At 42.1% G+C, this 13,438-nt stretch overlaps 1 protein-coding gene across 2 annotated transcripts in view; it reads right to left on the bottom strand.

The window, feature by feature from the left end:
- Nucleotides 1-13,438, bottom strand: part of SUPT6H (SPT6 homolog, histone chaperone and transcription elongation factor) — a 34,815-nt gene that overhangs the window by 16,394 nt on the left and 4,983 nt on the right. The window contains exons 2-20 of one of the 2 annotated variants that reach the window (XM_081272962.1): nt 10,044-10,112; nt 8,863-9,004; nt 7,990-8,148; nt 7,816-7,892; nt 7,304-7,496; nt 6,998-7,082; nt 5,887-6,160; nt 5,273-5,374; nt 4,892-5,008; nt 4,476-4,565; nt 4,129-4,271; nt 3,134-3,282; nt 2,881-2,979; nt 2,167-2,296; nt 1,932-2,082; nt 1,602-1,756; nt 1,236-1,431; nt 513-652; nt 275-392 (exon numbers count right to left, since the gene is read on the bottom strand). In XM_081272962.1, coding sequence (XP_081129088.1) covers nt 275-392; nt 513-652; nt 1,236-1,431; nt 1,602-1,756; nt 1,932-2,082; nt 2,167-2,296; nt 2,881-2,979; nt 3,134-3,282; nt 4,129-4,271; nt 4,476-4,565; nt 4,892-5,008; nt 5,273-5,374; nt 5,887-6,160; nt 6,998-7,082; nt 7,304-7,496; nt 7,816-7,892; nt 7,990-8,148; nt 8,863-8,971 — 2,487 coding nt within the window. In that variant the 5' untranslated portion in view covers nt 8,972-9,004; nt 10,044-10,112. The remainder of the gene's footprint in view (nt 1-274; nt 393-512; nt 653-1,235; nt 1,432-1,601; nt 1,757-1,931; nt 2,083-2,166; nt 2,297-2,880; nt 2,980-3,133; nt 3,283-4,128; nt 4,272-4,475; nt 4,566-4,891; nt 5,009-5,272; nt 5,375-5,886; nt 6,161-6,997; nt 7,083-7,303; nt 7,497-7,815; nt 7,893-7,989; nt 8,149-8,862; nt 9,005-10,043; nt 10,113-13,438) is intronic. The other variant, XM_081272961.1, reaches the window with a different exon arrangement.

Raw genomic sequence — 13,438 nt, forward strand, 5'->3', positions numbered from 1 at the left:
TCCCAGTGGCTTTCAGCTCCTGGAACAATCTGACCTAGATGCTAATGAGAAAAGAGGTAACAAAGGCAGCCCAGAAGCACACAAGGTCTCTGAAAATTCTGAATCAGATAACATGAGTGCCATCTACTGCCCATGGAATGAGAATGATATCAGGATGTAAAGTCAGTGACCAGATCAGAGATAATCAGGGTCTTGCAGGGAATGCTGCTTAACACTTATCCCACTGAATTATAGGATGTATACTTGCTAACAAACCCCCATCCTGGAGACTTGCCTTCTTTTCCCGCTCTTCTTCTCTCCAGGCAGTTCGCCGTTTGGTAAAATGGGGCAGCCGGAGGAAGTCTGTCACTTCTCCTTCACCATTGACCAGAGCACAGAACACAGGGTGATCTCTGTAGCCCCCAGAAAAAGAACAGAGCAATATTCAGTCATGTAAAGCTATGAAAAAGAGAATAAAATGAAAAGCCAGATAAAAGACTGTGCAGAGCAGGCAGGAAGGAAGAGTTAGGTACCTGGCAGAGGAGAAAGCAATGCCTAGGACTCTAATGCCTTTCCCTTGATTCTCATCCATGAAGTCATCATCTTCCTCTACCTGCTGATCTGGTCGGTAGGGCGCCACCCTCAACCAGTTATAGAGCTTCCGGCTACAGGCCTGGGAGGAGACACACATTAGTCATCAGAGTCACCAAGTGTGCCAAGGAAGAGCACACATATGCAAAGAAGTGCATTAATTATGTGCATATCCTCCTACTTTTTTATGCAGACTTACAACCCAAAAGCATATTTTGCTTTTGGAGACAAGGCAGTGCACAGAGACAGTGACACAAACAAGAATGTTTTGATGTGGGCAAAGGGAGGAGAGGGTCCTTAGTTGGAGAGCTCACACGCCCTGCTTCCACTGCCTCTGAGATTATGTGGTACATTGCCTCAGTATTTCTACATTGGCCACAGGATGACTAAGGGATTCCTTCATTCTTAGTTCTATTAGAGAAATCACACAACTACAGAGAATGGACAAGTCTTTATTTATTTTTTTGTATATGGTACTAGGGATTTTTCCTAGTGCCAAGTGCATGCTAGGCAATTATTCTACCACTGTGCCACATCCCTAGGCTTTTAAAATTTTTTATTTTTAGACAAGGTCCTGCCAAGTCATCTAAGTTGGCTTCTCCTGCCTCAGCCCCAAGTAGTGGGGATTGTTGGAGTACGCCACCACACCAGGCTTATATCCTCACCTTTATGACATATTCCTTGGCCTCAGACAGCAACTTATTCTTGAGCTCTTTGGCCATCTGCACATAGAGGAACTGCTGTAATGCTCGTTCAATGGCCATGGTGCGTTGCCGGTTCCACTCCTGCACCTGGTGGCTGAACTCATCTCGGTAGTAAAATTGTTTGATCTCTTCAAAGTATGTCTGGTCATTGCCATAGCTGGGGAGAGATACAAACTACGTAAGGGATGGATAAAGGTGACACCCAGATGTCCATGAACACTGAGCAAGCCAGGGACAATGGCTTGCTCAATTCTGAAATGGTGGTTCATGAGGTACCCCTGCTTCCATCAGTCTTCCTGAAAGATGCCAGACCAGGGCTCTGCTTACCCTTCTACTCCCTTCATATCTATGCTGATGTCAATGGTGAGTAGTCCTTCTTCTTCTGCCAGGCCTATCTTGAGGAACTGGTCATCTCTCAGTTCTTTAACAGGCTTGTTCTTTAAGTACTTAAAGGAATAAGCGTAGTGGGCCTCATCCACATCCTGTATACATTGAGAGGGAATCATTAGTCTATGGATAGGCAGGTCCTAACCCTTAGAAAAAAAGACTGCCACTTTTTGTAGGCAGACAGCTCAGCTAAACAGAAGACACAAGATTCAACTTGATCAAACAGAGAGCAGAGCCAAATCTTGGATCAAAGCCCCTTGCCCAGCTCACCTTTCTACCTTTCTTGGTAGGGGTTATATTTAACTTGGCTCTCTCCTGGAAAGTTTGTCTCAGCACCTGCCGGACAAGGGGCTCACGTGCAATCTGTAGTGCTACCATGTAGCGGGCACCTTCCAGCACAGCTTCTGGAGTAGGAAACTGGCTGTGGGGAAAACAGTGGAGCTGAAGGATAACGGTATCTTGGCCCTCAGGCTCTTGTCCTACCAGTCACCTGTTACATGCCTACCTGCAAACATAATCCTTGGCCAGCTCCAAAGGCTCTGCCGGGAATTGTTCTGTCTCATGCCGCTGGTAGCTATCCCGGAGGTTCTCCCCAAATTGCTCAGGAGTAAGTCCAAACTTTTTCGCCAGGCCATCTAATGAAACAAACAAGAGAGTAAAATGTAAGGAAGCACCTGGACTGATAAGCCTTTTGGCTTTCAAAGTCCAGAATAGCTGCTGTGGGAACCAGACTTTAAAAGGGCCATGAATGAGTAGAATTGGACTTGTAAAAGGACAATGAAAAAAACTGACTTTAGGGGCTGGGATTGTGGCTCAGTGGTAGAACGCTCACCTAGCACGTGAGGCCCTGGGTTCAAACCTCAGCACCACATAAAAATAAATGAATGGAACAAAGGTATTGTGTCCAACTACAACTAAAAAATATTTAAAAAAAAAACTGACTTTAAGCACATGAAGAGCTTTTATTAGACACATGAAATAGGACAGATTCTTCCTCTGAGTGTGAATTTCTCATGACTTCAGGAATTCAGGGAGAGGATGGACCATTAGCATAGAGTAGAGGTAGGTGGGAGGGAAAGTGCTTATGGGGACCCTGTAGTAGGTTGGTTTGGCAATGGATTGGTGATTGACTTTAGATATCCTTTCCTCTTCCTACCCACTAGCCCTCCTCTTGGGTAACTCCCTTGCTCAAGGGTAGAATGCCCAGGCTGGTTGTTACCTAGCCCTGCGCTCTGGCAAATGGTATACATGTCTCGGCGGGAGGCCTGCTTGAGCTCTGGGCCCCTCTGCTCCTCGTCTTCTGCTTCTTCACCTTCACCTGGAAAGAAAATTCATAGGTTGTTAGGCTTTAGCTTTCAATCACTCCCAAGAATCTGACATATGTTGAGAAGCCCAGAAGGGCACCCAGCCAAGGGCACCCTTGGAAATGCTACATCCATCAAGTATCCTGCATTTTCTTTTCTAGTACTCACCTTCTTCATCTCCCTCCTCCCTTACACGCTTTAGCTTCTTGCGGCTAGCTTTGGCAGCATTCTGCATCCTGGGGATATCACGGCCATAGTAAAGCAGGAAATGGTTATAGACATCTTTTAACTCATCCATTGATTGTACGTCCTTGAGCCTGAAGGGAAAGGACATAAGATCTCAGTTATCACCGAGGAAGTTACTCAGTTATCGCTCAACTCAGTTTTTCTATAAGACATCCAATTCTCAGGAGGGAATATCCCAAGTAGGATGGGTACCTGCATTAGTGGTGCATGCCTGTAATCCCAATTATTAAGAAGGATAGCAAGTTCTAGGCCAGTCTCAGCCACTTAACCAGACCCTCAGCAACTCAGGGAGGCCCTACCTCAAGATAAAAAAATACGAAGGGCTGGGGATATAGTTCAGTATTAGAGTGCCCCTTAATTCCCAATACCTGGAGACACACACACACACACATATACAAGCTCCAGACCATAACTTAAGTGCAACCAAGGTATCTTAAAGGAGTATATCAAACTGAAGATGACTGGTGGTGGTTAGAAATGAAATCATTAAAGGAGAGGCAGATGAGGCAGATATCTCGCAAAGTTCAAAAAGTTCTTGGGACTTCTTCTCAACTTCATAATTTGGATACTGATCCCATATATTCCCCCACTATCCCATACCCTGACTACAAGCTTGCTTATTATAATTTGCTTTCCATATAGCTTTATCTACATGGAATAAATGTACAGATTACCAAATGTAAGTACCTGAAATTCTAATAGGTAAATTGTTGGTAAATAAATCAAAAGTTTATCTTTTTCTATATCAACATGGATAACTAAGGTTAATTTGGAGGAAGATCACTTTTAATGTGTTGACAAGTTGGATTTCTAAGGGGTAAGGCCCTGACCCATGAATTCTGCAAAGTGACATTGATGGGGTCAGGGGTGCCTTTGGTCTGAGGGCTCCCTGTAATGAAACAAACCGTGTGTGCTACCTCTCCATGTCAGTGGTGTCCAGAGCCCGGATGCCATCAGCAAGAGGTTTGTCAGGATCAGCAGAGATTTGCTCATATTGATAAGCTTGCATCTTCTCAAACAGTCTTGTTAGGTTTTCTTTGCGGATCCTCAACTGGGTCCACTAGGGCGGGCAGGGCAGGAGTAAGGACTGTTACTCAGCCCTGAAGACCCAAGGCTGCTATTCCTTCATCAAGAGATCCAGTGGGGGGGAGACCAGCAGACCAGGGAGGAAGATCAGGGAGTGGGGCACTGGATTTATAGTACCCTGGTTGTAGTGGTGACCAACCCTGCCCATAGTGCCTTCGGGGCCATGTATCCATGTTACCTTTTCATCCCACTGCCATACTCTCCATAGGTCATTGATATGCAACTCAGGTTCCACATACTCTTTTCGGTAGAAGGCAATAAAAGGTACCTAGGGTAGCAAAAAGACTGCAGTCACCTAGAAGATCTGCAAGGATCTCCTCTCCCAGAGGATAATCTTTTTTTTTTTTTTTTTTTTTCACTAACAGCTCCAGGAATTTGAAGTCAGAAGCATGACCTTCCCAACAGGGGAGGATAATATTGCAAACAGGGTAGACTCTCCTCTGTTCATGAGTCCGCTAGTTCTAACACTTGAGTTAAGGGAGTACATCTGGGGAAGGGGAAGAGGGGGGTCCCTTCTGACTTAGGTAGCTAACTTTTCTCTCCTCCTCTAACTGAATTTCTAACCAATAGACTACTAAAGCTTGAGTCAGCTACCTCAAAATGCTGATTTCGCATGAAGCCCAGGGCTTCTTTAATTTTCTGAATTGTACTTGGTCCTTTTCGACTGAAGCTGCTTGTTGGCTGCCCTCGGTCCAGGTAATCACAGCTTTCCTATAGTAGGAAAAGAAAAAACAGCAAGATACCATTACTTGCTTTGCCTTATCATACAGAACTGTTTCACAGCACAAGATTGCCTTACTTGAGATGAAATCTAGAAAAAAATCTCTCTCTCTCTCTCTCTCTCTCTCTCTCTCACACACACACACACACACACACACATTTTCAGTATGAGGCACACAGAAGCATAGGTCAGGGAAGAAGCACACCCCCCATCTTAATCAAGTGACTTCTATTTCATGTCAAGTTTTTAGCTACCTGTAGAGAAATGGTTGGCGTGGCAAAGGCATTCCTATAGATCCAGTCAGCTTCTTCTTCTAACTCATCATCTTCGGCCCCCTTGACTGGGATGGAGCGGAGCTGTAGCAAATAAGAGGGTGAGATTGACTTTAACTTGTATCCTTGGGCTGGGGATATGGCTCAAGCGGTAGCGCGCTCGCCTGGTATGCGTGCGGCCCGGTTCGATCCTCAGCACCACATACAAAGAAAGATGTTGTGTCCGCCGAAAACTAAAAAATAAATATTAAAATTCTCTTTCTCTCTTTAAAAAACAAAACAAACAAACAAAAAAAACTTGTATCCTGTTTATGAAAACATACACTTCTTCTGGAGAGAAACTGTGATACTTTGGCACACATTTCCAGTACCCAGCAGTATTGTCTGTCACGAAATAAACACTTCATAAATTTGCTAAAAAGCCCCATTTCAAGATCCACGAGCAGTGTGATAGTATATTTTCTATAAGAGCTAGACTCCCTGGACCTTGGTCAGATGGGGTTAACAGGTTACGTAATTTCAGATTGCTATGAGATTGTTTCATGGCCTCAAAATGATGGTGAATCAACAGAAGGCAGAGGCTGGTGGTTTCTTACCTGGAACCTCTCAGGCAAGTCAGTGGCTCGGATTTCATTGTCTTGATCTGTGAGGTGGCTGCTTTCCAGCTCACTGGGCTCGTACATCTCAAAGATGCTCCTGCGGCTCACACGCTTCTTGGTGGTCTTCTTGGGGCGCACTCTAATTTCACCTTCGGCCTCATCATCCTCATACTCATACTCTTCCTCCAGTTCTTCATCATACTCATTGTATTTCTCAAACTCGTCATAATCAAAATCCACGCCAAAAATCTCCTGGGCTTCTTGCAGTGCTCTGTGGGTGAGAGTAGAGAAATGTAGACTCTGTACAGATCTTTGACTTGCTCCAGGTAACTAAGAAAATTAGAAGAAGAATAAAAATAAAAGAACCATATTCACTATGGAATAAAGGCTTACCTAGGGGATATTTCTGGGCAAACTATTGTTTATCAGAGAATAAAAAGCCCACTTTTGGCACCTGTCAGTGACAGAAATCAAACAGCAATAGGGCAGATGGGTCTAACACTCTACTTGGCAGATCTATATTCCACTAAGGTATTACTGTATTTCCTCAGAGCAAAAGCATTCAAAGTTACTTTTTATTATTATTTTTTTTTGATACTGGGGATTAAACCCAGGGTTGCTTAACTTCTGAGTCACATACTTAACTTTTTTAAATATTTTGTTTAGAGATAGGGTCTTGCTGAGTTGCTTAGGCTGGCTTTGAGCTCATGATCCTCCTGCCTCAGCCTCCCAAGCGACCAGGGTTACAGGCATACACTACCATACCTGGCAAGCTTTCTAACTTGTATCCTTTTCCCACAAAAATCACATTTAGAAGGCATAAATATAAATGAATAAACATGGAGCTGCAGGAAGAAGAGGGATGCTGGAGCCTTACCCATATCTTAATTCTTTAAGAAGCCCTAAAATGCAAAGTGACCTCTCAGGGCGTAAAGGAAGTCTGAAATCACTGCCAAACAGAGGGTATCTAAGACACCGAAGCAAAATAGTTGAGAGCTGGGGATGTGCCTTTTGGGGGAGGCAAAAATAGTTGAGAGCTAAGGATGTGCCTTGCCGGGTGGGCATACTCAATGCCTTTATCACCACTTTGTATCAGATCCCCACTCACGCATCTGTGTATCCGGGAAGCTTTTTCCGCCACTTGGGTTTTTTCAGAGGCTGTCCATCGTCATCCACAATGAAATCATCAATATCTGGGTAGAGAAGTAACAGTTTAGTACTCAGGGTCAAAGGCTGATGCAGGACTAAATGGTTTTAGTTCCTGCCAGTAAAAAAAGTACAAAGACTGAAAAAAACAACTTTTGTGTCAAATGCAAGGCCCTGTAGCTGAAGAATGGCCTCCTATTCTGCTCCTAGGGGCCAGGACATCTCAATGACTATCTAAACATTGTTTTCCCTGCCCAATGCCACATACCTGACTCTTCATCATCTTCCTCTTCCTCCTCTGGAGGAGCCATGGGGGCCTCCACGGCTTCCTGTCCTTCTTCCCCTTCCCCATCTTGGAATATTTCTTCTGCAATAGCCTCTTTTTCATGTTCCTCCTTGCCATATTCCTCTTCATCATCATCTTCATCATCTGACATTTTTTTGACACGCCGGTACTTTTGCTGGTGGTGAGAAAACCTGTCTCATCAGGATCTGAAGGTTCTATCGTAAGAATGCCTGCTCTTTAGTCTCATTCTCATCTTCCTACTCTAGTTATATTAGCCAAGGGAGACTAGAAAGAACATGCGTGTGATGCTCTTTTGGCCCCATGACCCACCCTTGAAACTGACAAGCCTCAGATCTGGGCTCTACAGCATGATACCAACATCTTTTTCTTCTCTGAAGTTCCCCAAACTGTTCTGGATCTATCTCCTCTCCAAAAGATATAATTTCAAGGGCTTTCCTTCACACCCCCAGGACAAAGACAAAGAATACACTTACTCCTCGTTTCACTTTGACACCCAAATTCTCCTCAATAAGGTCAAAATCATCATCCTCCAGGCGGTCATCAAAAGATGCTAAAGAAAACAAAGTGTTACCCATAACAATGGGAAGGCCCCTTCCCCACTGCAACTTCTACCTAAGCCTCATCTAACCTGAGGAAACACTACTCACTGCGTTTTCTCTTCTTGTGGCCAACATCATCTTCTGAATCACCAGAGTCACTGCCTTCATCTTCCTCCGCATCATCTTCATCATCATCATCATTGATAAAGCCTTTTAAATTGCCTTGTTCATCTTGATCATCTAGATTCTCCTCCTCTTCCTCCTCATCTGGAAAACATGTATGTTTGAGGCATGGAGTTCAGGGAACAGGATGGATGGTGGTGCAGGGCCACCTGCTTAACTATAATTTTTCATCCACCCTGAACCTAATGATGGTACAGGTGCCACAATAACTCTTCTGTTCATGTAAAGGTACAAAACATAGCCATCAACCAGGACAGTTTGTTTTCTACATTGACCATTTGTCTTTAGGAAATACCATCTTAATTACTTTGGCTCTACAAAATTGTTACTAGCAATTTTATAGACACCAATAACTAATTTTCCTCTGTTTATAAACTCAGTGGCTGCATTCCTTCTTTGAGCCATAAATCTTTGATAAAACTTATATTTCCCTTTAAAGTCACTTTAGAGTTTTCTGCTGATGATCCTAAAGGTTGGGCTTGGCCAGGGTAATAGGAAACTATGTGCATAAGCACCGCTAGGACTAAAGGCAGGAAGCATTATATATGTATTTATTTACTGTTTGTCCCCCCAAAAAATTCTACAATAGCTTGTGTTTTGTGTTCCTACTTCTAAGTACAGTGCCTGGCATACAGCAGACAGATGCTCTAAGCATTTTGTAAGAATGATTGAAAGTTCTCAAGTTGGTACCTCATGTGTGAGAACTTCTGTGCTCAGTCTGAGCCTTTCATCAGCAAGAATCCAACTATCCAAAGCTTAGTAATAGTAGGGAGAAGCTTGAGGCTGGGGCCTCCTCACCATCATCCTCCTCTTCCACAAATTTCTTGGTGACTCGGGGCACCACTTCGCCTTCATCATTGTATTCTTCCTCTGACTCCTCAGCCTCACTTTCCACAAAATCAGACATTGCTGCCGCTTCTTACAGCTTGCCTGAAGAAGACTAAGGAAGGGAAGGAGATGAGGATTAAAAAAAAAAATGAGACACATGATCTTACAGAGAAATCTTAAACCTTTTCACAAAAAGTCTTTTAGCCATCTGTCCCAGCTCTGAACACTCAATCATTTCTACTTAAAGAGAAGAAAGAATCAGATAGCTAGGGGTACAGTTTAGTGGTAAAGCACTTAACCAGCATGCACAAGCCCTTGGATTTGATTCCCAGCATCTCCCACCACTCCCACCCACTGACTCCATCTCTTTCACTTCCCATTTCTCCCAGGGTTGCTTCTCACATGTATATTTAAGGGGGGGGGGGAACAATTACTGAACTTGTATATGTAACATTTCTCTTACTCAGACTTTTATTTATCTTACTTACTATTCAAAGTCAGGAATGGGTGGATAAGGAAATAAACTAATGTATGAATAATTATATAGGTGGGGACATGGTAGTAAAGTGAGATACTGTGACTTGCTTACAGAGGTTGGGAAAACAGTAAGTGACACCTTTATGAAAGGTGCTTTCATATACACTATTTCTGGTTATTAGCAGTCAAAAGAAAAATCCCTTTTCAAAAACCCCTTCCTGAATTTGAGGCACTTGTAAAATTGCTGGTTGGGAAAACTGTGATGGAAAAATTTTTTTTAGAAACATCAGAACCATGACTACATTTCTATCATTTACCGCCCTTGCAAAAAAACTCTGAAATCAGTCTTCCAGGGTTGACAAAACAGAGGCATTATCTAAAGAAAGACATAGATAGTACTGCGCTTAATTTTAGAGATTATATTCTGATCTCCTCACCTAACACCTATTAATGTGGTTAATAATTTTAACTACATTATTGGATGTGTCTGGGTATCAGTTCATCTGGAATATGATAGCAGCACTACTTAGATCATAGGGTAGCTGAGAATATTATATGACATAGAGGAAAGAACCTACTATTTCAATAAATGTTAACCATATTTGAATTTGAATCCTGGTCCTTGTACCAACCAATCCCAACTTCATCTTCTACTTTCCTACTTTCAGACTTACTCAATGCCTAGAAGTGCAGTGAAGAACTCCAAGAACTATATCATGAACTTTGATGGGTCTGGAGTAGGACTTGGAAAAAAAAAAACAGTACACATCACCCAAGTCACAAAAAACCTAACCAAGCTGGACACAGTGGTGCACATCTGTAATCCCAGTTACTTAGGAGGCTAAGGCAGGATTGCAAACCTGAGCAACTTAGGGAGACCATGTCTCCAAAAAAATAAAAAATAACAACAACTAAAACAAAAAACAAAAACAACAAGAAAAACTGGGTAGAGCAGCCCTGGGTCAAGCTCCAGCACTGCTCACAAACAAAACAGAAAATAAGAAACAAATCTAACTAAAATTAATAACAGGTCTCTTCTTGGTACTTTAGGAACTGAAAAATAAAAAGTTTATTGCACAACTACCAAGTGTTAGACACTTAAAATGTACTCTGATCCTTAATAACCACACTGTCTTATGAGTTATAACACATTTCTGTATCCATTCCAAAAGGGAGGAAATAAATCGAGAAAAATCAAGTCTCTTCCTCAAGAGGACACAACTCTTAACAGTTAGGGTCTACCTGACTCCATAGTTGTTTACACTATGTCAGTTCTCAAAGTGTGGTCCAAGCACCACCACATCTTTTCTCTCATGTGTACAGTGGAGTTTTTCAGAGGTTATATAACACATGGCATTAGAAAAGACAGAACATAGAAACAGATAAGAAAATCTATCTGTATTCTCTTAAGGCAGATATTTAAAAATTCTGCTTAAAAAAAAAGGGAGTGGGTGGGGAGTGGCTCAGTGGCAGAGTGCTTGCCTTGCACATGTGAAGCACTGGGTTAGATCCTCAGCACCACATAAAAATAAATAAAATAAAAATATTATGTCCATCCATAACTAAAAAATAAAAAAGATATTAAAAAAAACATTCATCTTAAAAAAAAAAAGGTAAAATACCACTTTTTTGGGGATTTAACTCAGAGATCCTTTACCAATGACTACATGCCCAGTCCTTTTTGAGACAGGGTCTCACTGAATTTCTGAGGTTGATCTTGAACTTGTGATTCTCCTGCCTCAGCCTCCCATGCTGTTGGGATTATAGGTGTGCACCACAGTGCCCAGATCAAAACAATATCACTCTAATTACTAATTTCTTTCTTTCTTTTTTTTTTGGGGGGGGGGTACTAGGGAGTGAAGCCAGGGGCACTTAATCACTGAGCCACATCCCCAGCCCTTTCTTAATTTTTGAGACAGAGTCTCACTAAATTGCTAAATTGTTGAGACTGGATTTGAATTTGCAATTCTCTTGCCTCAACCTCCCAAACCACTGGGATTACAGGTGTGTGACTGGCAATTTTTTGTTCTAAATACTATTGTTATTTTTCACTTCTTTCTTTTCTTTTTTAAAATATTTTTAGTTATAGATGCACCCCATACCTTTATTTTATATATTTATTTTTATGTGGTGCTGAGGATCGAACCCAGTGCCTCACATGTGCTAGGCAAGCACTCTGCCACTGAGCCACAACCCCAATCCCTATTTTTATTTTTTATAACGAATATTATTTATGTTAAAATGTAGTGGGTTTAATACTTTGTAATTTTCAAGACTATAAAGGGATCCTGAGATTAAAAGGTTTGAGAGCCATCATAGGGTCCCAAAGGGCTATGACAAAAGAAACCTTAGGATTAGATTGATGCCCTCTTTTTTCTTTTTTGAGATCTGTAACCTTAAGGTCATTTAGCTTAAGTATTGCCACAAAAGCGAATGTCTTAAACTTCTGCCAATGAAATCTGGAGCTCTAATTTTTAATTTTGACATTGCTCTCTCAGCCCTGAATTGAGTCATTAAAAATAGATTTGAGTAGTACAGCTCCACCTACCCCCATTTGCTTTAATTAGGCTGAGACCCACAAATTCAGTCCTTTAAGGTTTCAATATCTTCAAATTAAATGCAAGCTCCTGGGGGCTGGGGTTGTGGCTCAGTAGTAGAGTGCTCGCCTCACACATGTGAGACCCTGGGTTTGATACTCAGCATCACATAATAAATAAATAAATAAATAAATAAATAAATAAATAAGTGAAATAAAGGTGTTGTGTCCAACTACAACTAAAAAATAAATATTTTTTTAAAAAAATAAATAAATGCAAGCTCCTGCAGACCAGATGCCCACAGCCTGCTTACCAGAATAAAGTCTACCTGATCAGACAGTCTGCCTTCTATCCCTAGGGCAGCTGGTGCTCTGGGCTGCACACAGCTTGGGAAGACAGCTGTGTTGCCTTCCCTTCTATTGCCTAGGCTAGTAAAGAAGCACATGCTGTGTTATAGCTGGGGAATGCCTCTAATCTAGCTCAATGTCAAGACTACCAGTTAAAAAAAGTATACCAGAAGCGATCCTGACTTGCTACAACTTACAGGATCTAGATGTGCATACAGAGTGCTGCAGCAGCGCTGCAGCAGCACTGCAGGCTAAGGATGCCAAGTAGCAACTGCTCCAGAACAAAGATAATAATTCTTTGTTTGTATATGACCTTCCTGCCTCCCTCCCCAGCACTGGTGATTAAACCCAAGGGTGCTCTAACACTGAGCTACATCCCCAGCCCTTTTTACTATGTTTTAAAAATTTGAGCCAGGGTCTTGCTATATTGCCCAGTCTGGTCTTGAACTTGCAATCCTCCTGCCTTAGCTTTGTGAATAGCTGGGATTATAGGCATGTGCCATAGCTCCCAGCTTGTAGATACTACTGATACATGATATCTGGGACAAACCTAATGTGGTTTGGATTTTGCATTTAGTACTTACACTCTTCAAATTTTCCCCATATTCAGAATGTAAGTTAAATCTGCAATTGGAATGGGAGTGGGTTGGTGGAGGAGAAGATTTCTCCAGGCAGAAGTCCAGTGTGGGTGCAGCAGAGAGATACAGAAAGAGAGAGGGGTGGGGATGGGGGGAGAGGGAGAGAGAGAGGAAGAGTTACCATGACATTTTCTGGAAAAGGAACAGAGCTGGGATCAGATTGCCATAGGGGAGGTCCTCCAGAAGTCCCTCACTTTGAACAAGAAGTTGTAGGAGGCAAATTAAGAGAACAGAGCAAAAAGAAACCTAGTCTGTTAATTCCTTTTGCTTTACAGCTTTGATTAACCCATTTTGTTCCATCATCCTAATTGTGGACACCTACAAAAACTTAAATTGAGGAACCAACCTAGATGCCCTTCAGTAGATGAATGGATAAAGAAAATGGGGTATATATACACAATGGAATATTATTCAGCATTAAAAGAGTATAAAATCATGGCATTTGAAGGTAAATGGATGAAGTTGGGAGAATATGATGCTAAGTGAATCCCCCAAATAAAATGCCGAATGTTTTCTCTGATTTAAAGATGCTGATTCATAATGTGGT

Source organism: Spermophilus citellus (genome assembly GCF_964194105.1).
Source record: "Spermophilus citellus genome assembly, chromosome: 17".
In the NCBI taxonomy this organism is placed as follows: domain Eukaryota; kingdom Metazoa; phylum Chordata; class Mammalia; order Rodentia; family Sciuridae; genus Spermophilus; species Spermophilus citellus.